At 47.0% G+C, this 22814-nt stretch overlaps 1 protein-coding gene across 2 annotated transcripts in view; it reads left to right on the top strand.

The window, feature by feature from the left end:
• LOC115094242 (inactive serine/threonine-protein kinase TEX14-like) overlaps window positions 1–22814 on the top strand; it is a 285279-nt gene that overhangs the window by 93600 nt on the left and 168865 nt on the right. For both annotated transcript variants that reach the window (XM_029607078.1, XM_029607080.1), the window contains exons 6-8: window positions 14248–14378; window positions 16590–16706; window positions 17016–17130. In XM_029607078.1, the coding sequence (XP_029462938.1) occupies window positions 14248–14378; window positions 16590–16706; window positions 17016–17130 (363 nt within the window). The remainder of the gene's footprint in view (window positions 1–14247; window positions 14379–16589; window positions 16707–17015; window positions 17131–22814) is intronic.

Raw genomic sequence — 22814 nt, 5'->3', positions numbered from 1 at the left:
TTACCCCTTATTCAGTAAAGGGCAGAAAACGCGCGTCCAACCCGTGGCACCTAATAGCACCCTCAACATGCAAATGCATGTTGATGGCCCTATTAGGTATGCCCGCGCGATACGGAAAATAAAATGTGCAGCCAAACCGCACATTTTACTTTAAGAAATTAGTGCCTACCCAAAGGTAGGCGCTAGTTTCTGCCGGCACCGGGAAAGTGCACAGAAAAGCAGTAAAAACTGCTTTTCTGTGCACCCTCCGACTTAATATCATGGCGATATTAAGTCGGAGGTCCCGAAGAGTAAAAAAAGTAAAAAGAAAAAGAAAAAACATTTTTAAATGGGCTGGAGCTGTCGAGCCGAAAACCAGACGCTCAATTTTGCCGGCGTCTGGTTTCCGAGCCCGTGGCTGTCAGCAGGCTTGAGAACCGACGCTGGCAAAATTGAGTGTCGGCTGTCAAACCCGCTGACAGCCGCCGCTCCGGGTCAAAAGGAGGTGCTAGAGACGCACTAGCATCCCCAGCGCCTCCTTTTGCCCATTTCTACCGCATCACCTAATTTAAAGACAGAATCGCGCGCACAGTCCGCGTTCGTCCGCTCTCCCGCGGACTTTACTGAATCGGCCCGCTAGTTTGTTAGCAAACAGAGGGCAGGCTAAATACCAGGATATGATGACGTCACTCGGAGGGGACGCCCCGTGGTTCCCACCATGACGTGGATAAAGACGTGGATGGCGTGTGCGCGCCCACCCTAGGAGGCCCTCAGGAAAATCATGGCGAACACCGTCGCCGTTGCCGATCCGGGGACACTGGAGAGAGCGGCATGAAGATGTGACAGCAGCCATCTTTCCAAGGCTTGAGGAGAGAGAAGGAAGAAAGCTGAGGCACATAAATCGAAGCCGTCTGAGACCAACGGACGCAACAGAGAGATACATGGAATGTATCAGGGAGGATGGAAGTCTCAGGCGGTATGTGACTGGGCCAATTTGCTCGGTGATGGAGAAGAGCCCAATGTATCGAGGGGCTAGTTGCATCTAGGGCACCCAAAGGTGGATGTTGCAGATACTAAGCCACACTCGATCTCCAGGGCTGAAGTGGGGTCTATGTTTGTTGGCCATCTTCTTGGCCTTCTGTGCTGCCCGGCAGAGATTGTTCTGAGTGTTAGTCCAAAGAGAGAGCAGTTGGGCTGTGAGCTAAACCGCGGGCAAGGGCACCAACAGAGGCGTGGGAAGTAGTGGCATCGGTTGTCTGCCATAGACCAACTTGAATGGTGAGGTGCCAGTAGTGGAGTTGGTGTGGGAGTTACGGGAGAACTCTGCCTAAGGGAGAAAGGTGGACCAATCATCTTGTCTGGCATTCACGAAGGAGCGGAGGAAGGTTTTTAGGGTCTGATTGACCCGTTTGGCCTGACCATTGCCCTGAGGGTGGTATGCAGTGGTGAAGTCGAGCTGGATACCGAATTTCTTACATAATAACTGCCAGAAATTGATTGTGAATTGGACCCCACGATCGGAAGCAATGTGTTGCGTGAGTCCATGGAGGCGAAAGACGTGCTGGGTGAATAGTCGGGCCAGTTCGGGGGCCTTGGGAAGCTTTGGAAGAGGCGTGAAGTGGACCATTTTTGAGAACCTGTCAACGACGACCCAGATGACATGGTTGCCTGCTGATGTGGGCAGGTCCACTATGAAGTCGGTTGAAAGATGGGTCCACGGTTCCTTAGGCACAGGTAATGGTTGCAGAAGGCCCCAGGGGCGTCTGGTCAAGGGCTTTTGTTGGGCACATATCGGGCAGGAGTTGTTCCATCTGTGGCCACCAATAGTATCGCTGCAATTGGTCCAGTGTGTCCGGCAGTGAGGGAGTCATGGGCTCGGACCAAGACCCTCCGCCTGGTCCGAGGGACCATGGTCTTACTGGGAGGGGTCGTCTGGGCAGCGGCCAGGCAAACCTTTGCCGGGTCTAGAATGTACTCCAACATCCACTGTTCAAGGGAAACCCTTGCTCGGTGGTTTTGTGCGGTGGCCATATTTCAAGGACAACCACTGTGTAGTTGCCCCTCTTAATAGCCCCGTATTTTACTCTTTATTATAAACTCTTCATATCTGTTTTTTATTACTATTTTTATCCTTTTTTATATATTTTGTTTCACTTCTCCCTGGCTGCTTATCCGACCCAACCATCAATTTTTTCTTGCATCACGTACTTATCTAGGCTGCCGCCCTTATTTCTCCTTGTGGGTTCGGATCCGCCTGCCCGACAATGTTGTTGCCTGCTTCAGAGACTGCGGGAGACAGTGTTCAGGTAGCGTTTCTGCCCTCTCTTTGGAAAATACATCTGTGAACTCCGCATATTGCGATGGTAAGGTGAGTGGAGTGGTGCCCAGAAGAACTGCGGGTCGTGAGACTTCCTGGATGCAGGTGGTGTGGCATCGGGGCCCCCAGGAGGTGATCTGCAAGTTGTCCCTGTTGATCCAAGGGGAGTGCGTCTGGAGCCAGGGCAGGCCCAGAACCACTGGATGGATGGCTTTCTCAAGCAAAAAGAAGGAGAGCTTTTCCTCATGGAAAATGCCCATGCATAGTTTCACTGGGACGGTCACGTGGGTGATACTTCCTGGTAGGTGGTCTCTTTGGATGGAAGAGATCACCAGTGGGGGCATCTGAGGTAAAGTGGAAAGAACCAATTGATGGGCCAGGTCCGCGAGAATGAAATTTCCCCCAGCTCCGGAATCCGTATCAGGCGGAACCAGGGACAGGCCAGAGGTCAGGACAGGCAGCAGGTGGGATGAAGACAGAGAAACAGGCTGGAGGTCAGGGCAGGCGGAGGTCACTCAGATTACCAGGCGGAGGTCATTCAGAGTCGGATTACCAGGCGGAGGTCAGGCATCAGAAAGACAGTCCGGAAGGGTGAAGAGCAGAAAGGCAGGTACAGAAGGCAAGGGGCAGGCAGGAACGCTGGAACAGGAGCCAGGCAGGAACGCTGGAACAAGAATCATACTGGAATACACTCACAGAACCATTACTTAGGCGAAGTGGACGAGGCAGGGCCGGGTATATATACCCGGGGCTTCTGACGTCATCACAGTGCGCCGAGGGGACTTTTCCCGAAGCTGGGCCTTTAAATCCAGCAGTATGGTGCGCGCGTGATCACCGCGAGAGTAGGCCGCGGTCACGGCCTCCGCTTAGGAAAAACAGCAGAGGTTAGTGTGGATCTCCCGACAATCTGAGTGAGGGGGCCCGGCCGGGGTCTTGTACGGCTGGGAACCCTAACAAAGGCGATGTATATAGGGAAAAATAACCCATGCAGTGGTTGCACGATATTAGGTTCTATATTAGAAGCAACACCCAGGAAAAAGATCTAGGCGTCATAGTGGATAATACATTGAAATCGTTGGCTCAGTGTGTTGCGGCAGTCAAAAAAGCAAGCAAAATGTTAGAAATTATTAGGAAGGGAATGGTGACTAAAATGGAAAATGTCATGCCTCTGCATCGCTCCATGGTGAGACTGCACCTTGAGTATTGTGTACAATTCTGGTCGCTGCATGTCAAAAAAGATATAATTGCACTGGAGAAGGTACAGAGAAGGGTGATCCAAAATGATAAAAGAAACGGAATGGCTCCCTTTTGAGGGAAATATAAAGAGGTTAAGGATGTTCAGCTTGAAGAAGAGATGGCTGAGGGTGGATATGATAGAGGTCTGTAAAATCATGAGAGTACTAGAACGGGTAAATGTAAATCGGTTATTTACTCTCTCAGATAATAGAAGGACTAGGGGGCACTCCATGAAGTTAGCAAGTAGCACAGTTAAAACAAACCAGAGAAAAATCCTTTTTCACTTAACTCACAATTAAGCTCTGGGGGTGGTTAGGGCAGTTAGTGTAGCTGAGTTTAAAAATGATTTGGATAAGTTCCTGGAGGAGAAGTTCATTAACTGCTAATATTCAAGTTGACTTAGGGAATAGTCACTGCTATTACTGGCATTAGTAGCATGGGATCTACCTTGTTTGGGTACTTGCCAGGTACTTATAACCTGGATTGGCCACTGCTGGAAACAGGATGCTGGGCTTGATGGACCCTCGGTCTGACCCAGTATGGCAACTTCTTATGTTCTCTCCTAAACACGTGACCTGATATAAGCCCCTAATGGCACTCGACCAACCTATGCTATTAATTGGCTGAATAAATGTGGCTGGTTGATTCGAGATTGGGACATCCTACCCTCTCTCACCTTGTCATAGGAGAAGGTGTCGGATGTTACGGAGTGATGTCCCCATTAGGAGTTGTCTAGGGAGAAACAGCAAGGTGGTCCCTCAGGGTGGCCAACAAAGGCAGGTGCAGTTTCTAATTGTTGTGGGCCAGGGATTAGCATTGTCCTCATGATTATGGCCCCATTCCTAGGATTTCCTGGCTTTTTGGGACAGTGGTTAGTTAAACGCCCCTGTGCTGCGCAATAACAGAGATCATGCTGTCTTTTCCTTTACTTCTCATCTTCCGAGAACTGAGTCTTCCCCAACTGTGGGTCCTTGCCATCATGTGCATGGGTTCTTTGAAAGCGATTATAGGCTCTTGGGCAAGGGTTTTGGGGTACTGGAAGTCAGGAGCCAAACAAGGAAATTGGTGAAACATCTTCCTCTCTTGAGCCTGTTCCTGAAACCTTAAGTCCACATGGATAACCAAGGCAAAGAGTGTTTCCAGAGAGGGAGGAAAGTCTCGGCTGGCCAACTCATCTTTAATTCTCCCAGCTAGATCTTGCCAAAAAATGGCTGTTTGACTATCTTCTCCCCAGCCAAGCTCAGAGACCAGGATATGGAACTCTATTGCATAATCACCCACGGTGCGAGTGCCTTGGTGAATACATAATATTTCTGTGGCTGCGGACGAGACTTGACCTGGTTTATGAAAAAACAGCTGAAACTGTTGTACAAAGTTGTTCTTACAAGGGAGAGGCTCAGGCAAGAGTCAGGACCATCCAACAAGGAGAGTATGTACGACGTTATCTTGACACAGTCTGAAAAACAAACAAACCGCCTGTAACGCAAAAGTGCATTTGACAGACATTGAGGAACCTTCTGCATCCTTTGGGGTTGCCACTGTATCTATGAGGTGGCAGAAGCTGCATCATGGATTCTATAGTCCAAACAGGCATAGGTGCTGGGTTTACCAGAGGTGGTGTTCGGGCTGTATGGTGTCCAATCGCTAGGTCAGAGCCTGACGTTACCTGGTCACGTGATCAAGTTGCTGCTGGGCTTGATGGGTAAACCCTTGCAGGAGATCAGCCAAGGAATTCAACGCACCGTTTTGCTCCTGCACTTCGGTAGTCAATTCAACAATGGTCCATTGTGGAAATATGTGAGGCCTTCGTGCTGCAGCACAATTGATACTGCTTTGCAGGTGGACGAATGAGGCCTGCTCCGACAGCTGGAGAATGTGCTTTGAACGAGCCAGGCTAAGGCTGCACCTGAACCAGCCATCTCCCCCACGGATTGGGCCTTTGGATTCTGGTGGCCAGCCTAGACAGGGACAGGAGCTGGCAGCGTCCTGCCGCGCATGGAAAAGTCAGCGGCATGTGCACAAAGGAGGATACTGGTGGCCTTGGGGTGAGTATGACGGCTTGCGGGGGCCTCAGACCACTGACTGGAGGTGCAGGAATGACTTGCAGATGTGCCGTGCACTGGAGAGAATCTCTTTGAAGATAAGGGAAAGGGCACGATGGCCCAAATTTGGGACCAGCTTATGACACTTGAACAACTCTCTACTGGTACCCAGAACCCGCCCTCCTCATCCAGGAGACCTTTGAGGGCAGGAGAATGGAAGACTTTCTTCTGCCCTAGGAAATACTACCTTCCTCCACCTCGACTCCGTCAGCAGCCACCTCAGGAAGCCAAGGGCCCAAAAAGCCCAACTGGCATCACAGTCATCCGAGACAGAGATTTGACTGGATCAAGGAGAGCATAGCCAAGTCTGCTGTACCCATGGGCAAAGGATTTTCCGGTCGGGAGTAGACTGTGGTTTTATACGAACCAGTGGCTCAGTGTAACCTCAAACCAATGTGTCCTTGCCAACATGTGCAAGGGATACAAATTAAATGTACATTGCTTACACTATTCATGTTAAGCAATTAACTCATTTTAAAAAATGCAAATTTATGGAGTGCCCTGCCAAATTGCTCCCCGAATCTGTTTTGGAAACCAGTAGCTCATCAGGAGGTACTTGTCAAGGAGCTCTCCTCGTTCTTAATGGCCAGAATGGTCATACACATTCCACCAGGGTGGGGATTTTATTACTGGTATTTCCTGATACCAAAGAAAACAGTGAGGCTCCATCCCATCCTAGACCTAAGGGCCTTGAAAATTTTCTAAAAAAGGAAAAGTTTGAGATAGTTTCCCTGGGCACCATAATCTTTCTTGAAAAGATTATGGTGCCCAGATCAAGATAGCATAGCCAGTCCCCTTGAAAAAAGGGGACTGGCTATGCTCTCTTGATCTGAAGGACTCTCCAGTCACCAGAGCTATCCGATTAGTGGTGGGAAAGAAGTACTTCCAGTACCGCTTACTGCCGTTTGGGCTAGTGTCCGCCCCACGTGCCTTCACAATATGCCTAGCTGTAGTGGCGGCACATTTGTACAGGCTAGTTTTCCCCTATCTGGACGATTGACTAGTCAAGAGCAATTCTTGAGTGGGGGCCGAAGCATCCACGCGCGCGACCATCTGGGTGCTGGAGTCACTAGGGTTCATCATCAACTACTTCAAGTCCTGGGCAGAGCACAAGCCCTGTGTGCTGAGCACATCTACATGAGCCCGTCACCTCGATTGGACTTCATCGGAGTCCTGCCAAGGCTTTCCTGCCCCGGCAACGGGCCATCTATCTGATGGCCATCAATGCGGGGATTCAAAATAGCCAGCAGGTATCAGCCTGGGACATGTTGAGGTTGCTGGGCCATATGGCTGATACAGTGCACGTCACTCCTCTGGCACGGCTGCACATGAGGAGAGCCCAATGGCCCCTAAAGTCTCAGTAGCGTCAGGCCACCCAGGACCTCTGAGACTGCATCTGAATTTCTCTAGACCTCTGGGACTCTTTGTCTTGGTGGCGGGATATTTCCACTCTGGAACGGGGGGTTACCTTCCAAGGTCCCCAGGTTCAAATTACATTTACAACAGATGCGTCCACACTGAGCTGAAAAGCTCATGTAGATGTGCTCGGCACACAGGGTTTGTGCTCTGCCCAGGAAAAGTGATGTCAGATCATCTTCCTGGAGCTTTGATTGATCAGATATGATCTGTGGGCTAAGATCAGTTATCCAGCAAAATTGTCTTGATACAGACCGACAATCAAATTGCAATGTGATATATCAACAAGAAGGGAGGCATGAGATCGTACTTCCCGTGTCAGGATGTGCAACATATCTGGTCTTGGAATCAGTCCCACAGGATGGTGCTTAGGGCCATGTATCTGGCTGGCATGGAGAATGTATGGGAGTACAGGCTGAGTCACGCTTTCAGGTTCCACAAGTGGTCTCTGGATTAGGGTATGGCAAATCAGATCTTCTACCTCTGGTGGAGCTCGGACAGGGATCTTTTTGCTGTGCCTTGGAACAGGACGTTTCCTCAATTCTGCTCCCTGTACAGGACACATAGCAGGCCAGCCTTAGATGTCTTCATCCTGCATTGGGGTGAGGCTCTTTTGTACGTGTATCCTCCTGCTTCACTGTAGCGAGGACTTTGTTGAAGATTTGCAAGGACAAGGGGACTTCGAGTCTCATAGCTTCTTATTGGCTAAGACAGATCTGATTTCCATTCCTATAGGAGATATTCATCTGGAAACTGATCAGTGTGAGGAATTCCCAGATCTCATCACACAGGATTGGGGCAGGTTGCATCATCCCAACTTCAGGCCTTGTCGCTCACAGCCTGGATGTTGACTCTTTAACCCCTCGATCTCTGAGGATGTGTCTTGTGTCCTGGTGGCTTCCAGAAAGCCTTTCATCAGAAAGTCGTATGACTAACTTTTACACCTCTCAGAAACTGGTCTTAAAACCAATTTCATCAGGTTGCACCTGAGTGCAATTTGCACGTATCATCGTGGTGTAGAGGATAAGCCCATCTCTGTACAGCCTATAGTTCTACGGTTTATGCGAAGCCTGCTTCAGTTGAAGCCTCCCCTAAGGCCACCTGCTGTGTCCTGGAACCTCGGTGTCGTCCCAGGACCACTAGAATTACCTACCTTTGGCTTGCTTGCAGTGCATAGTTCAGAGGAATGTATCCTTGAAAGATACTAATGAAACAAGAGAGTTAGGGCATCCCAACAGAGAGGTTCCTATAAAAGAAAACGTAGTCCATGTGCCTATATGTAAAAAATCACCTGAGCTAAAGATTTCCAAATTATCCCTATCAACTGAAAAGCAGGTTGTTAATAAAAAACCAAAAACACACTTTGAAATGTCTGTATGCCAATGCCAGAAGTCTAAGAAGATGGGAGAGTTAGAGTGTATAACAGTAAATGTTGAGATTGACTTAATTGGTATCTCAAAGACCTGGTGGAAGGAGGATAACCAATGGGACAGTGCTATATAAGGGCGCAAATCATATCACAATGATAGGGAGTATCATTTGGAGGGGATGTGCCACTTTATGTCCAGGAGGGTATAGAGTCCAACAGTATAAAGATCATATATGAGACTAAATGCTCAGTAGAATCTATATGGGTAGAAATCCCATGTGTATTGGGTAAGAGTATAGTGATAGGCGTATACTACGTCCACCTAGATAAAATGGTCAGACAGATGATGAAATACTAAGAAAAATCAGGGAAGCTAACCAATTTAACAGTGCAGTAATAATGGGTGATTTTAATTACCCCAATATTGACTGGGTAAATCTAACATCAGGACATGCTAGAGACATAAAGTTCCTGGATGGAATACGACTGCTTCATGGAGCAATTGGATTAGGAACCAATGGGAGAGGGAGCTATTTTAGATTTAATTCTTAGTGGAATGCAGGATTTGGTGAGTGAGGTAATGGTGGTGGGGCCACTTGGCAATAGTGATCATAACGTGATCAAATTTCAACTAATAACTGGAAGGGGGACAATTAGTAAAACTACAGCTCTTAACACTAAATTTTCAAAAGGGAAACTTTGATAAAATGAGGAAAATAGTTAGAAAAAAACTGAAAGGTGCAGTCTAGATGCATTCCACGTATTTAGAAAGGTGGAAGGAAGGCAAAATGATTACCGGTATGGTTAAAAGGTGAGGTGAAAGAGATATTTTAGAAAAAAATATCCTTCAAAAATTGGAAGGATCCATCTGAAGTAAACAGGAAAAAGCATAAGCATTGTCAAGTTAAGTGTAAATCATTGATAAGGCAGGCAAAGAGAGACTTTGAAAAGAAGTTGGCCATAGAGGCAAAAATTCATAATAAAAACTTTAAAAAATATATCCGAAGCAAGAAACCTGTGAGGGAGTCAGTTGGACCGTTAGATGACCGAGGGGTTAAAGAGGCTCTTAGGAAAGAAAAGGCCATTGCAGAAAGACTAAATTAATTCTTTGCTTCTATATTTACTAATGAGGATGTTGGGGAGATACCGGTTCCGGAGATGATTTTCAAGGGTGATGAGTCAGATGAACTGAACCAAATCACTGTGAACCTGGAAGATGTAGTAGGCCAGATTGACAAACTAAAAGAGTAGCAAATCACCTGGACCGGATGGTATGCATCCCAGGGTTCTGAAGGAACTAAAAAATTAAATTTCAGATCTATTAGTTAAAATTTGTAACCTATCATTAAAATCATCCATTGTAACTGAAGAATGGAGGGTGGCCAATGTAACACCAATATTTAAAAAGGGCTCCAGGGCTATCTGGGAAACTATAGACCAGTGAGCCTGACCAGTGCCGGGAAAAATAGTGGAAACTAGTCTAAAGATCAAAATCACAGAGCATATAGAAAGTCATGGTTTAATGGAACACAGTCAACATGGATTTACCCAAGGGAAGTCTTGCCTCACAAATCTGCTTCATTGTTTTTGAAGGGGTTAATAAACATGTGGATAAAGGTGAACCAGTAGATGCAGTGTATTTGGATTTTCAGAAGGTGTTTGACAAAGTCCCTCATGAGAGGCTTCTAAGAAAACTAAAAAGTCATGGGATAGGAGGCGATGTCCTTTCGTGGATTACAAACAGGTTAAACGACAGGAAACAGTGAGTAGGATTAAATGGTCAGTTTTGTCAGTGGAAAAGGGTTAAGCGTGGAGTGCCTCGGAGATCTGTACTTGGACTGGTGCTTTCAATATATTTATAAATGTTCTGGAAAGGAATACGATGAGTGAGGTTATCAAATTTGCAGATGATACAAAATTATTCAGAGTAGCTAAATCACAAGCGGATTGTGATACATTGCAGGAGGACCTTGCGAGACTGGAAGATTGAGCATTCAGATGGCAAATGAAATTTAATGTGGACAAGTGCAAGGTGTTAAATTTAGGGAAAAATAACTCTTGCTGTAGTTACATGATATTATGTTCCATATTAGGAGCTACCACCCAGGAAAAATATCTAGGCATCATAGTGGATAATACTTTGAAATTGTTGGCTCAGTGTGCTGCAGCAGTTAAAAAAGCAAACAGAATGTTAGGAATTATTAAGAAGGGAATGGTTAACAAAACGGAAAATGTCATAATGCCTCTGTATTACTCCATGATGATAACGCACCTTGAATACTGTGTACAATTCTGGTTGCCGCATCTCAAAAAAGATATAGTTGCTATGGAGAAGGTACAGAAAAGGGCAACCAAAATGATTCAGGGGATGGAAAAGCTCCCCTATGAGGAAAGGCTGAAGAGGTTAGGGCTGTTCAGCTTAGAGAAGAGATGACTGAGGGGGGATATGATAGAGGTCTTTTCTCACAGGACAAGCAGGATGGTAGTCCTCACATGTGGGTGACATCATCAGGATGGAGCCCAATCACGGAACACTTTTGTCAAAGTTTCTAGAACTTTGACTGGAACTACTGAGCATGCCCAGCATGGCACCAACCCTGCATCCAGCAGGGGTCCCCCTTCAGTCTCATTTGTATTAAAGTACGAGCGAAAAATAAAATAATAAAACGTAAGCGAACCCAACTCTGCAGGGTGGCAGGCGGGTTTCGTGAGGACTAACATCCTGCTGTCCTGTGAGAAAACCTGTTACAGGTAAGCAACTCTGCTTTCTCACAGGACAAGCAGGATGGTAGTCCTCACATGTGGGTGATTAGCAAGCTACAGGATGCCCGAGTATAATGAAGCCAAAACACCTAACGACGTGCAACAGGCACAACAACTGTGGTAGTTTTGGGTAGTCGGGCAGCCTGATCATCTTCCCGGGTCGTAGGAAAGAAGTTGGGTTATTATATGGGAAACAGATTACGAGGGACCGATTGGCCGAAGATGGAATCCTGTCTGCCAGTCTTGTCTAGGCAGAAATGAGATGCAAAGGTATGGAGAGAGCTCCATGTGGCAGCTTTGCAGATGTCAACCAGAGGTACAGAACAGAGGTGTGCCGTTGATGTTGCCATTGCCCTTACAGTGTGTGCTTTTACTCGTTCTTGGAGAGGAATTCCTGCTTGGCGATAGCAAAAAGAAATGCAGTCTGCTATCCAGGTGGATAGAGTTTGTTTGCCTACCGGAACACCTAATTTCATTTTATCGAAGGAGACAAATAGTTGGGTGGACTTTCTATGCGGGGAAGTGCGATCCAGATAAAAGGCAAGAGCGCGTTTACAGTCCAGGGAGTGAAGAGCTCATTCTCCAGGTTGAGAATGAGGTCTTGGAAAAAAGGTAGGAAGAGTTATAGATTGATTGATATGAAACTCACTTTTGGCAGAAATTTAGGGTGGGTACGGAGTACTACGCGGTCATGAAAGAACCTAGTATAAGGTGGGTATGTTACTAGTGCATGTGACTTACTGACTCTGCGGGCAGATGTTATGGCTATGAGAAAGAGTACCTTCCAAGTGAGATGGCTAAGCTCACAGGAATGTAAGGGTTCAAAGGGAGGATTCATAAGACATGTTAGAACTACGTTAAGTAGGGATGTGTATTCGTTTAATTAGTTTAATTTGTTTCATACATTTCCCATTACATGTCAATTAGATGTGCATTCGTTTCATATGTTTCATATTACATGCTTGTATAGGAAACGTATGAAACGAATGCACATCCCTAACGTTAAGGTCCCATGTAGGGACTGGAGGGCGTAGTGGAAGTTTAAGTTGCAACAGACCTCTCACGAAGCGAGCAACCAGTGGTTGTGTTGATATTGTGGTATTGTTGATACCTTTGTGGTAAGCAGCAATAGCACAAATGTGTACACGAATGGAGGAAGACTGTAGTCCTGATTCAGAGAGATGCCAGAGGTAATCTAGAAATTTGTCTATGGGACAAGAAAAAGGGTCTATTTCCTTTATTGCGCACCATGATGAAAATCTTTTCCATTTTGCGAGATAATGATCTTCTGGTAGAAGGCTTTTGTGAAGCTACGAGGACTTGGGATACACTGTCTGAGAGGTTTAAAGATTGCAGAATTAACTTTTCAACATCCAAGCTGTCAGGGACAGTGAATGGAGGTTGGGATGCCGTAGTAGACTGTTGTTCTGCGATATTAGCATTGGGTCTGTGCCCAGGCGAATAGGTGGTTTGACTGATGGGATGGGAAACCAAACTTGACGAGGTCAGTGAGGGGCTATGAGAATCATTGTGCCCTTGTCCTGCCGTAACTTCACGAGAGTTTTGCTGATGAATGGAAGTGGAGGGTAAGCATAAAGGAGACCCGTGGACCACGAGTGGGCAAAGGCATCGTGTGGGGGTGCATTGTGGTTGCGGTGCAGATAGTAGACGTTGTCCACTTTGCGATTGTATATTGGCGCAAAGAGATCTATGTGTGGATGGCCCCACTGGTGAAATATGCGTTCCGCTACCGTGGGGTTCAGGGACCATTCATGGGGATGAAAAGCCCGACTGAAGTTGTCCGCCATCACATTGTCCACGCCTGCCAGATAGGTCACTCTTAGAAGCATGGAATGGGAGAGAGCCCAGGCCCAGATCTGCGCTGCCTCTTGGCATAGTAGATAAGAGCTTGTGCCCCCTTGTTTGTTCAGATACCACATTGCTACCTGATTGTCCGTTTGAATCAGGATTACTTTGTTTGAAATACAATCCTGAAAGGCGAAGAAGACATATCGAATTGCCCGGAGTTTGAGAAAGTTTATCTGATGCTTTGACTCCGCTTTGGTCTAAATACCCTGGGTTTGGAGGTTGTTGATATGAGCTCCCCAACCCAGGGTGGATGCATCTGTGGTCAATATGATTTGGGATTGGGGAGGTTGAAAAGGTAGTCCTAGAAGAAGATTGGACTCCTGTATCCACCAATCCAGGGAGAGCCGAAGCTGGTTGGTGACGTGGACAATGTGAGACATCTTTTGACTTGACTGGTACCACTGGGATTTTAAAGTCCATTGCGATACTCTCATGGCCAAGTGAGCAATGTTCTCCAAAATTTCATCTTTGGGTGCGTTTCCTCACTCCGAAGGTCATCAAATCTTCACAAGAGAGCACTGTTCTGTTCGTACGTCTCACTTTGAATGTCAAAGTGGCCCCTAACCCCTTCTCTAATACCTAAACCTCACCTCGAGTTACTAGATGGGCCTCCCATAGAGATATAAATACCTATCTAGTGTAAGGGCATCATGGCTAGTCTCTCTTTCTCTCTCTCTCTCTCTCTCTCTCTCTCTCTCTCTCTCTCTCTCTGATGGCAGGCTCTCCAGGAGCTTTAACATGGTTGTATATAGGAAATACAACAATTCTGGCACTTATCGCAAAGTGCAAAAAAGTTATAAACTGACTATTACCATAAAACACTCCCCTTTACCTATCGCATGTAATATTTAGTGCATTTGGATAAATCCAGGCCTTATTTTGTTTATGATCACCAGCGTTCTTTTTTGCTTTGTTCCAAGCATTCACCAGCCTCTTGGCAAAGAAGTAGCTTGAAGATCAGCATGATACTAAGGCTCACTATTGGTCTCTTGCTTGCATTTATAGCCAACAACCCTGTGGTTAAGACTAATAGAAGAACTAAAGGAACAAGAATTGACAGAGGTCTGCCAGAATTCACATTGTACAATGTTTTGCAACCTGTATTATCAGTAGTGCACTCTGTTTATTTCCCTCATCTTTCTTTTGTGTTCCTTTGTGATAGGAATATTAAATTATGTGATATCTCTCTTCTCCAGCTGTGCATAGGTGGCATCCTCTGTTCGGGCCTCATGACCTCCACTCCTGTAGTGGCTGAGATTGAACTTTTGCAAGCTGACAGTGAGAGAGACCAGACATATGAGAGCGGACCCTACACTCTCATGAGGAAGTAAGAGATGCATGGGAGTAAAGGTATAAGAGCAGCAGAGATCAGGGTGTGAGGGTGGATGTTCAAAGAGAGATAGAGGATTCAAGCTGGAGGAAAACATCTAGATTCCTTCTTGGTCTCTTGAAGGTTGATACATGCAGTTATTTGAAGTACTTTTGCTATCTCCAAAAATTTTATATTCGATCAAGTGCTTCGAGTGGTTAAGAGATCCAAAAAATACAAATGATTGATGTTTATATCTGTATATCTGTACTATTATGCTGTTCATGGGTTTAACTGTTATATGCTTATTAATAGGGGTGTGCACAGACTTTTTTCACTTTGTTATTCTTTTTGGTTTTGTTTCTTTTCGTTATTTTGTTTTGATTTTTTTTTTTTCATTTATTTGAAACAAAAAATGAAATTTTCGCAGAGGTAAATCTTGTCAAATGAACTTGATCAATTTCTTTGATTGGGTGACTAGAGAGTTGGATCAAGGGAGGGTGCTAGACATAGTGTACTTGTATTTCAGCAAAGCCTTTGACACGGTTCTGCACAGAAGATTTATAAATAAATTGTGCACCTTTGGTATGGATCCTAGAGAGGCTGATTAGGCTCAAAACTGGCTGAATGGGAGGCAACAAAGGGTAGTGGTAAATGGAGTTTTCTCTGAGGAGCAGATATAATGGAAGGGTTTTCTCTGAGGAGCAATATAATGGAAGGGTTGTCAGGAAAGTTTGTCTTTTTGCCCATGATACCAAAATCTGTAACAGGGTGGACAGCCAGGAAGGAGTGGAAAACATGAGAAGCTCGAGCAATGGTCTGGCAGCTAAAATTTAATACTAAAAAATGCAGAATAATGCATTTAGGATGCAAAACCCAAGGGAAAGGTACAATATTGGAGGTGAAATTCTTCTAAGCACAAAGAAGAGTAGGATCTGGGGGTAACTGTATCTGATGATCTTAAGGTGGTCAAACAGGGGATGAAGCAACAGTAAAAGCCTGAAAGATGCTTGGCTGCATAGGGAAATGAATGATCAACAGAAAAAGGGAGGTGATATTTCCCCTGTATAGGTCCCTGGTGAGACCTATACAGGTACAGTTCTGGAGACCGAACCTTCAAAAGGATATAAACAGGATGGAGTCAGTCCAGAGGGTGGCTACTAAAATGGTCAGAGGTCTTCATTCTAAAGCATATGGGGATATACTTAAACTTCTAAAGATGGAAGGAAAGGCGGGATAGGAGAAATATGATAGAGACATTCAAATATGTCAAAGGTTTCCATGCACATGAAGTGAGTCTTTTCAGTGGAAAGGAGGCTCTAGAACAAGTGGTTATGAGATGAAGTTGAAAGTGGGTAGACTTAGGAGTAATCTTAGGAAATATTTCTTTATAGAGAGGGTGGTGGATATGTGGAACAGCCTTCTAGTGGAAGTGGTGGAGACAAAAACAGTATCTGAATTCAAGAAAGCATGGAATAATATAGGCAATTTCTCAGGAAGTGATGAGAATTATAATGCTAAATTAATTGGACACATGGGCAGATTGGATGGACCATATGGTCTTTTTCTGCCATCATGTTTCTATGAAATCAAAAAGAAGTGAAAAACAAAATAAAACAAAATAATTGGTCCTTGCCTTACCATTTCCGAACCTTCCCTGGTCCTTCCCAACTCATGAATTCTATAAAATCTGTCTAAATCTTAATGGGGTATAAGCGTTTCCTAGTTGCTCCTGTCCTGTTGCTGCAGTTTCAGATGGTTCGGGCAGCATCATTATTACTTTCTTCCATACCTAATAGTGTCAGCTAGGCTCAGGCCAGCACCATTTTATATGAACCATAGTAACAATGGCACTGGCCTTAGTCTGCTGGCACCATTTTAAACAGCAACAGTAGAGTAAAGATCACTCATGCCCCATGAAAATTTTGACTGATTTTAAAGACTTCATGAGATAAGAGGGTCTGGGGGAGGTTAACAGCAACAGGGAAGAGCCTGGGAGTTGTTTTCTTTTTCAGCGGAGCAGGGACCAAACAATTTTTAAAAAACAAAGAAAAATGAACAAAATTTCATACAGTTTTCTTTCATTTTGTTTTAAAAATGAAATGAAATAGGAAACTGTTAAAATTTCCCGTTTTAATTAAAGTATATCTCTGCTTACTAATAATTACCTGCTGTGATGGTAATTGCTTGCTCTTTGATCATTTATCCTTCCTCCCTCCCTTCTTACAGTCTGCTCTGGAGAGGACAGTTTGTTACAGTTCGAGAGCTGAAACCTCCATCTCACCTTGGCAGCAACAGACCCAGTGGAATTATTGATCTGCTTATCACAGAGCAGCAATACTGCAGGTATTTATAGCCACAACTTACTTACCCTTGAACCATTTCCTTGCATATATAGAGAAGCGGCACAGCAGGCATCTATAGTAATAGCTTTTTCACCTCTGGATCTTCTACCTGCCTAAATCGGAGCAGCAACACTGAATATCTATAGCAAGAAACCTCAGCACCAGCTAAAACCCCTCCTTATCTATCATAGAGCAGTAGCTTGACAGGTATCCATGAATACAGTCACCCACTAACCCATCCTACTCTTCGCTGTCTGTTCTTCCACTGCTTATGTTTCATGATATCTAATGGGATCTCCCCTTGTTCCAGTCATCTGCATCACCCGAACCTGCTGCTGCTGATGGCTGTCTGCCTGTCACAGGATTTGCGCCTGGTATATGAGAGGGTGGAGGTTGGCTCTCTGTACTGCTTGCTGCACAGGAAGGTAAGCACACAGTGGGGAGGGAGGATAATTGTCTGCAGGTACAGATTCCTCATTGCAGGCATTAAGAAAGAATGGAGGTCTACTGTTTACAGGGCCTGTTCCCTGTACGTACCTGGATAAGTCTAGACTCCTGGATTTTGCCAACCTTCCAGCAGATGGAGACAGAGCAAGTTTTGACAGACTCTGCCATATATACCAAGGTGCCACCCATAGTCTGCCAGTATTCCTCTGTCTCCAGCAGATGGTTAAGGTACAGAGCCCACAGTCTGGTTTGATCAGTAGCACTAAAGTATAGCTTGGTCTTTGAGTTGTTAGTGTAGACAGAGAGGTTGATTAGAAGTAAAGTTCTTTTGAAAAAAAGGGGAACTTAAATAGGTTGCAGTCTCAAGCCGCCCGGAGGGTTGTGAGGTCCTGAGGGGACCATCCCCTCTCGTGTTGCAGGCAGCTGCTCGAAGGGGCCGAGGGCCCTAGTACCAAGGACAGAGCAGCTCTGGGGGTGATACCGGAGAGTCCGGCTCACTCCCCCCAGACGGAACTGAGGCTCACATGGGTTGCCATGCTGGCCCGGGGGTAAATATATATATATAAAAAAAAAAAAGGTTGTGTTTTTGGTGTGCTGACTCTCCCTTTACTTCTTGTGTCTGCGGCTCGTTTATTTCTTCGATTTGCCGGTCCGTGGGGCGCAGGTCACTGAAGGGGACGACCAAAAGTAGTCCGGCTGTTCCGAAGAGATGAGCTCGGCCCGCTCATCCCCTTTATTTTGAGAGAATTGGGGATCGAGGGGCCACCGGCGGAGGTCAAACAGAGGAGTATGGATCCTGTTTTGTTGGGCCTGAGGGGCCCCACTACTTCATTCCCATTTCATTTTTCCGCCACAGATTTGTTATTCCGAGAATGGGATACCCCTGTGTTGAGGGCCTCTGCCAGATCCATGGTATCCGCGGTGTCAGCGCGCAGGCTCCTGTGGTTGAGAAACTGGGCGGCGGATGTTTCGTCAAAGGCGCAACTTGGCTCCATGCCCTTTAAGGGAAAGCTGCTTTTTGGTAAGCATTTGGAAGATTTGATCCAATCTCTGGGAGAGAATAAGATCCATCGTTTGCCGGAGGATCGGCCCAAGTCGAGAGGTTCTTTTTCTGCGAGATCTCGTTTTCGGGGAAATCAGAAGTTTCGTCCGACCAGGACTGCGGGTCCTACCTTCAGGCCAGGGGCTAACAGGCAACAGTCCTGGTCTCAGTCCTTTCGTGGCCGTTGATTCAGAAGACCCGGAGCTTCCCCAGCGTCCACTGGAGTCAAGTCTTCGCAATGAGATGAGGAGGGCCCACTCCTTGGAGGTTGTCATGGGGGGCAGACTGTCCCTTTTTTACGAGGAATGGGCCAAGGTTATGTCGGATCAGTGGGTCCTCACAGTGATAAGACACGTGACCTATTTCTGAGGTCTCCTTGCGCATATCAGGAAAAGTGTCAGGCGGTACTTGACACTTTACGACGACTTCTGGCCTTGAGGGCCATTGCCCCAGTTCATCGGGCGATCAAAGGAAAGGCCGGTATTCCATCTACTTCGTGATCCCAAAGAAAGAGGGAACTTTCCAGCCCATCCTAGACTTAAAAAGAGTCAATCGCTATCTTCGGGTACCTCGCTTCCGCATGGAGACCCTGCGGTTTGTGATTGTCTCCGTACGTCAGGGTGAGTTTATGGCATCGCTGGACCTAATGGAGGCAAACCTACACATTGGCATACGAAAGGATCACCAACGGTTTCTACAGTTTTTCGTCCTAGTCAATATTATCAGTTTCGAGCTCTGCCATTCGGACTGGCCACCTCTCCCAGAACGTTCACTAAGATCATGGTGGTAGTGGCGGCTCAGCTTCGCAGGGAAGGTTTGTTGGTGCATCCATATCTGGACGACTGGCTGATTCGAGCAAAGTCCGAAAAGCTTTGTCAAGAGGCGGTTCACCGGGTGTTACAGCTGTTGAGATCACTCGGGTGGGTGATCAACTTGTCCAAGAGTCAGCTTGTTCCATCCCAGACCTTGGAATTTCTGGGAGCGCTGTTCAACACTCGGCAAGGGAAGGTGTTCCTGACAGCGGACCGCATTACCAAGCTACAGGGCCAGGTTCGACTCTGTTGATAAACTGTCTTCTCCGGGTGTGGGACTACCTGCGGGACTTGGGATCCATGACTTCCACTCTGGAGCTCGTACCGTGGGCCTTTGCGCATATGCGCCCGTTACAGTCGGCATTGCTATCCAGGTGGAGTCTGGTTACGGAACAGTTTCATCTCCCTCTCCCGCTCCCAGAGGTGACGAGGACCAGTCTCGACTGGTGGCTTTGCTCGGACAATTTGCAAAAGGGAGTTTCCCTGGTAATGCCCAAATGGATGATAGTTACTACAGATGCCAGTCTTTCCGATTGGGGAGCAGTATGCCTCCGGAAGTCTGTGCAGGGACTATGGTCTCTACAGGAGTCTCAGTGGTCCATCAATCGCCTGGAGACCAGGGCGGTACTTCTGACCTTACAAGCATTCCGTCCTCTGGTTCAGGGGAAATCGGTCCGGGTCTTGTCCGACAATGCGACCACGGTGGCGTATATCAATTGGCAAAGAGGGACCAAAAGTCGCCCAGTGGCGGAGAAAGCGCAGAAACTGATACACTGGGCGGAGCAGCACTTGTCCCGTATAACAGCGTCCCACATAGCGGGCGTCAAAAATGTACAGGCGGACTTTCTCAGTCGAAACCGCCTCCACCCAGGAGAGTGGGAGTTGGCGGAAGAAGCCTTTCGACTCATTTGCGACGAGTGGGGCACTCCCTCTCTCGATCTGATGGCGACCTTCAATGCCAAGGCCCCATGGTTTTTCAGCAGGAGCAGGAAGAGAGGCGCTGAGGGCGTGGACACGCTAGTACTCCCGTGGCCAACCGACATACTACTGTATGCCTTTCCACCATGGCCCCTCATCGGGAAGATGCTTCGCCGGATAGAACTCCACCCGGCGGAGGTAATTCTGGTAGCCCCGGAGTGGCTGAGACGTCCGTGGTTTGCAGATCTGCTCAACCTGGCTGTGTCGGGGCCCCTGCATCTATGAGCCATCCCGTTTCTCCTTCATCAAGGCCCTATATCTTTGGAGGAGGCGGATCGCTTTTGTCTAACGGCATGCCTTTTGAGAGGCGACATTTAAAAGGCAAGGGTTATTCGGACGCGGTGGTTGCTACCCTTTTGAGATCGCGAAAGTTGTCTACGTCTTTAACATACGCCAGGGTGTGGAAGGTGTTTGAAGACTGGTGCATAGCATGGGAGGTTGATCCCATCCGGGTGTCTATAGCGGATATTTTGTGTTTCCTACAAGCTGGTCTCGCAAAGGGTTTGTTGTGCAGTTCGCTTCGGGTCCAGGTGGCGGCTCTTGGTTGCTTCCGAGGTTCTATTCATGGAATGTTATTGGCTACGCATCCGGATGTGGCGCGTTTCCTTCGGGGAGCAAAGCATTTGCGTCCCCCGCTTCGGTCCCCTTGTCCTTCGTGGAATCTGCATTTAGTCCTCAACGCGTTGTGTGGTTCGCCCTTTGAGCCTTTAAAGAGATCGACTTTGAAGGATCTTACCTTGAAAGTGGTGTTTTTGATAGCTATTTCCTCGGCTCAGAGGGTGTCAGAACTTCAGGCATTGCCTTGTAGGGAGCCTTTCCTACGGATTTCTGAGTTGGGATTTTCATTGTGTACGGTCCCGTCCTTTTTTCCGAAGGTAGTTTCCTCCTTTCACTTGAATCAGTCAGTGGAACTTCCATCGTTTGCAGATGTGGATCTGTCAGATCCCCTCGCGGAAGTTGGATTTTCGGAGAATGCTCCTACAGTACCTGGAAGTCACAAATGCCTTTCGATTGTTGGACCATATTTTTGTCCTGTGGAGTGGTCCGAAGAGGGGGAAAATGGCTTCCAAGACTACGATAGCTCGCTGGTTGAAGGAAGCTATCAACTCGCCTTATTTACTGCGGGGCAAGACCTCGCCGGTAAATGTTTGAGCGCACTCTACTAGAGCTCAGGCGGCTTCCTGGGCGGAATGTCAGCATATTTCTCCTCAAGAGATTTGTAGAGCGGCTATGTGGAAATCTCTGCATACGTTTGTGAAACATTATCGACTAGATGTCTGGGCGCCGGCCCCAGGGGGATTTGGAGAAGGTGAGCTTCGAGCGGGCCTCTCCGGGTCCCACCCTAAGTAATTGTGCTCTGGTACATCCCAGGAGTCTGGACTGATCCGAGTACGTACAGGGAAAGGAAAATTGGTTCTTACCTGATAATTTTCGTTCCTGTAGTACCACGGATCAGTCCAGAGTCCACCCTTTTCTCAGCATTAAGTCAAGGGAGAGTCTGCTCAGTCGATAATTGTCTAAGATGATTCTGCAGATTTGATTTCTCAGGTTTGGGTCACGGTCAGCCTTAGTGATCCGGTTTTCGTGTTTGGGTTTACATTTCCTGTATATAGTTAGTTTGGTTTGATCCATTCTGCTTTGACATTGAGTAATACTGGTAGACTGTGGGTGGCACCTTGGTATATATGGCAGAGTCTGTCAAAACTTTCTCTGTCTCCATCTGCTGGAAGGGAGGCAAAACCCAGGGGCCTGGACTGATCCGTGGTACTACAGGAATGAAAATTATCAGGTAAGAACCAATTTTCCTTTATACAGTAGGAAGAAAACTATCAGGAGGCCCAGTTGACATCTCCAAGAACTAATAAGCAATAAGCTGGAATAGATGTAGATAAAATTTATGACTGCATGGAGTCCAACTAGATAATGACAATAGAACAGAAAGCCAAAGACCAATTGATACTGAGTAAAGCTTTCAAAAACAGCTAGAAGAAAATCTGAAATTGCAGCACAACAAGAAGAGAAAAATTAAAGCTTCCCACATTCTACTATCATAAATTTTCTTGAAATCTACAACATACACAAAGATTTGAGAGAGTACATCAAATTCACCATGAATGTTCTCAGTTGTTATGTGGACCCTTAGTCCGGAAGGTACTCACCGAGGAATAGTCCTGACGAACTCCTCTCCGGAAGGTGGAGCAGCAATGTCTAGGGTTGTGTCTAGACAAGTGGTAGCAAGCAGGAACTGAGTCCAAGCAGGATCTAGGCAGGCGGCCAACAAACAAGGTCCGGGTCCAGGCAGGGTCGGGGCAGGTGGCTGGCAAAACAGAGTCTGGGTCCTGGCAGGGTCAAGGCAGGCGGCAGGCAAAGCAGAGTCCGGGTCCAGGCAGGGTCAAGGCAGGTGGCAGACAAAGCAGAGAAGAACCAGTAAGCACACAGGAACCTTATTGCAAAGGCATCTGCTGGAACCCAGGGAGAGGTTTAAATCTCCCTGGGTCTTGACGTCATCTTCCGGGGTCGGCCTGGACCACTTTAAGAGGCGGGACCTGCTGCGCTCTCCCCGACGCAGTAGTAGAGACGCCGGGGAAAGCATGTCGTCGTCCGTGTGCCGCCCGTTGCGCCGGGGGATGGCCCCGCTCCGGAGCTCCGAGGGAGGTAGGGGGTCCTGGCCGAGGGCTACCTCGGCCAGGAATCACAACAGTACCCCCCCCTCTTACGCCCCCTCCTGGAAGGACCGGGTTTCTCAGGATGCGTCAGATGAAAGTGCTGAAGTAAGGCTTTATCCAAAATATTCACTGATGGTTCCATGAATTCTCCTCTGGACCAAACC

Source organism: Rhinatrema bivittatum, chromosome 6, assembly GCF_901001135.1.
Source record: "Rhinatrema bivittatum chromosome 6, aRhiBiv1.1, whole genome shotgun sequence".
NCBI lineage: Eukaryota > Metazoa > Chordata > Amphibia > Gymnophiona > Rhinatrematidae > Rhinatrema > Rhinatrema bivittatum.
Note: the sequence above shows the minus strand (reverse complement) of the source record. Positions and strands in the feature narration are given on the sequence as shown.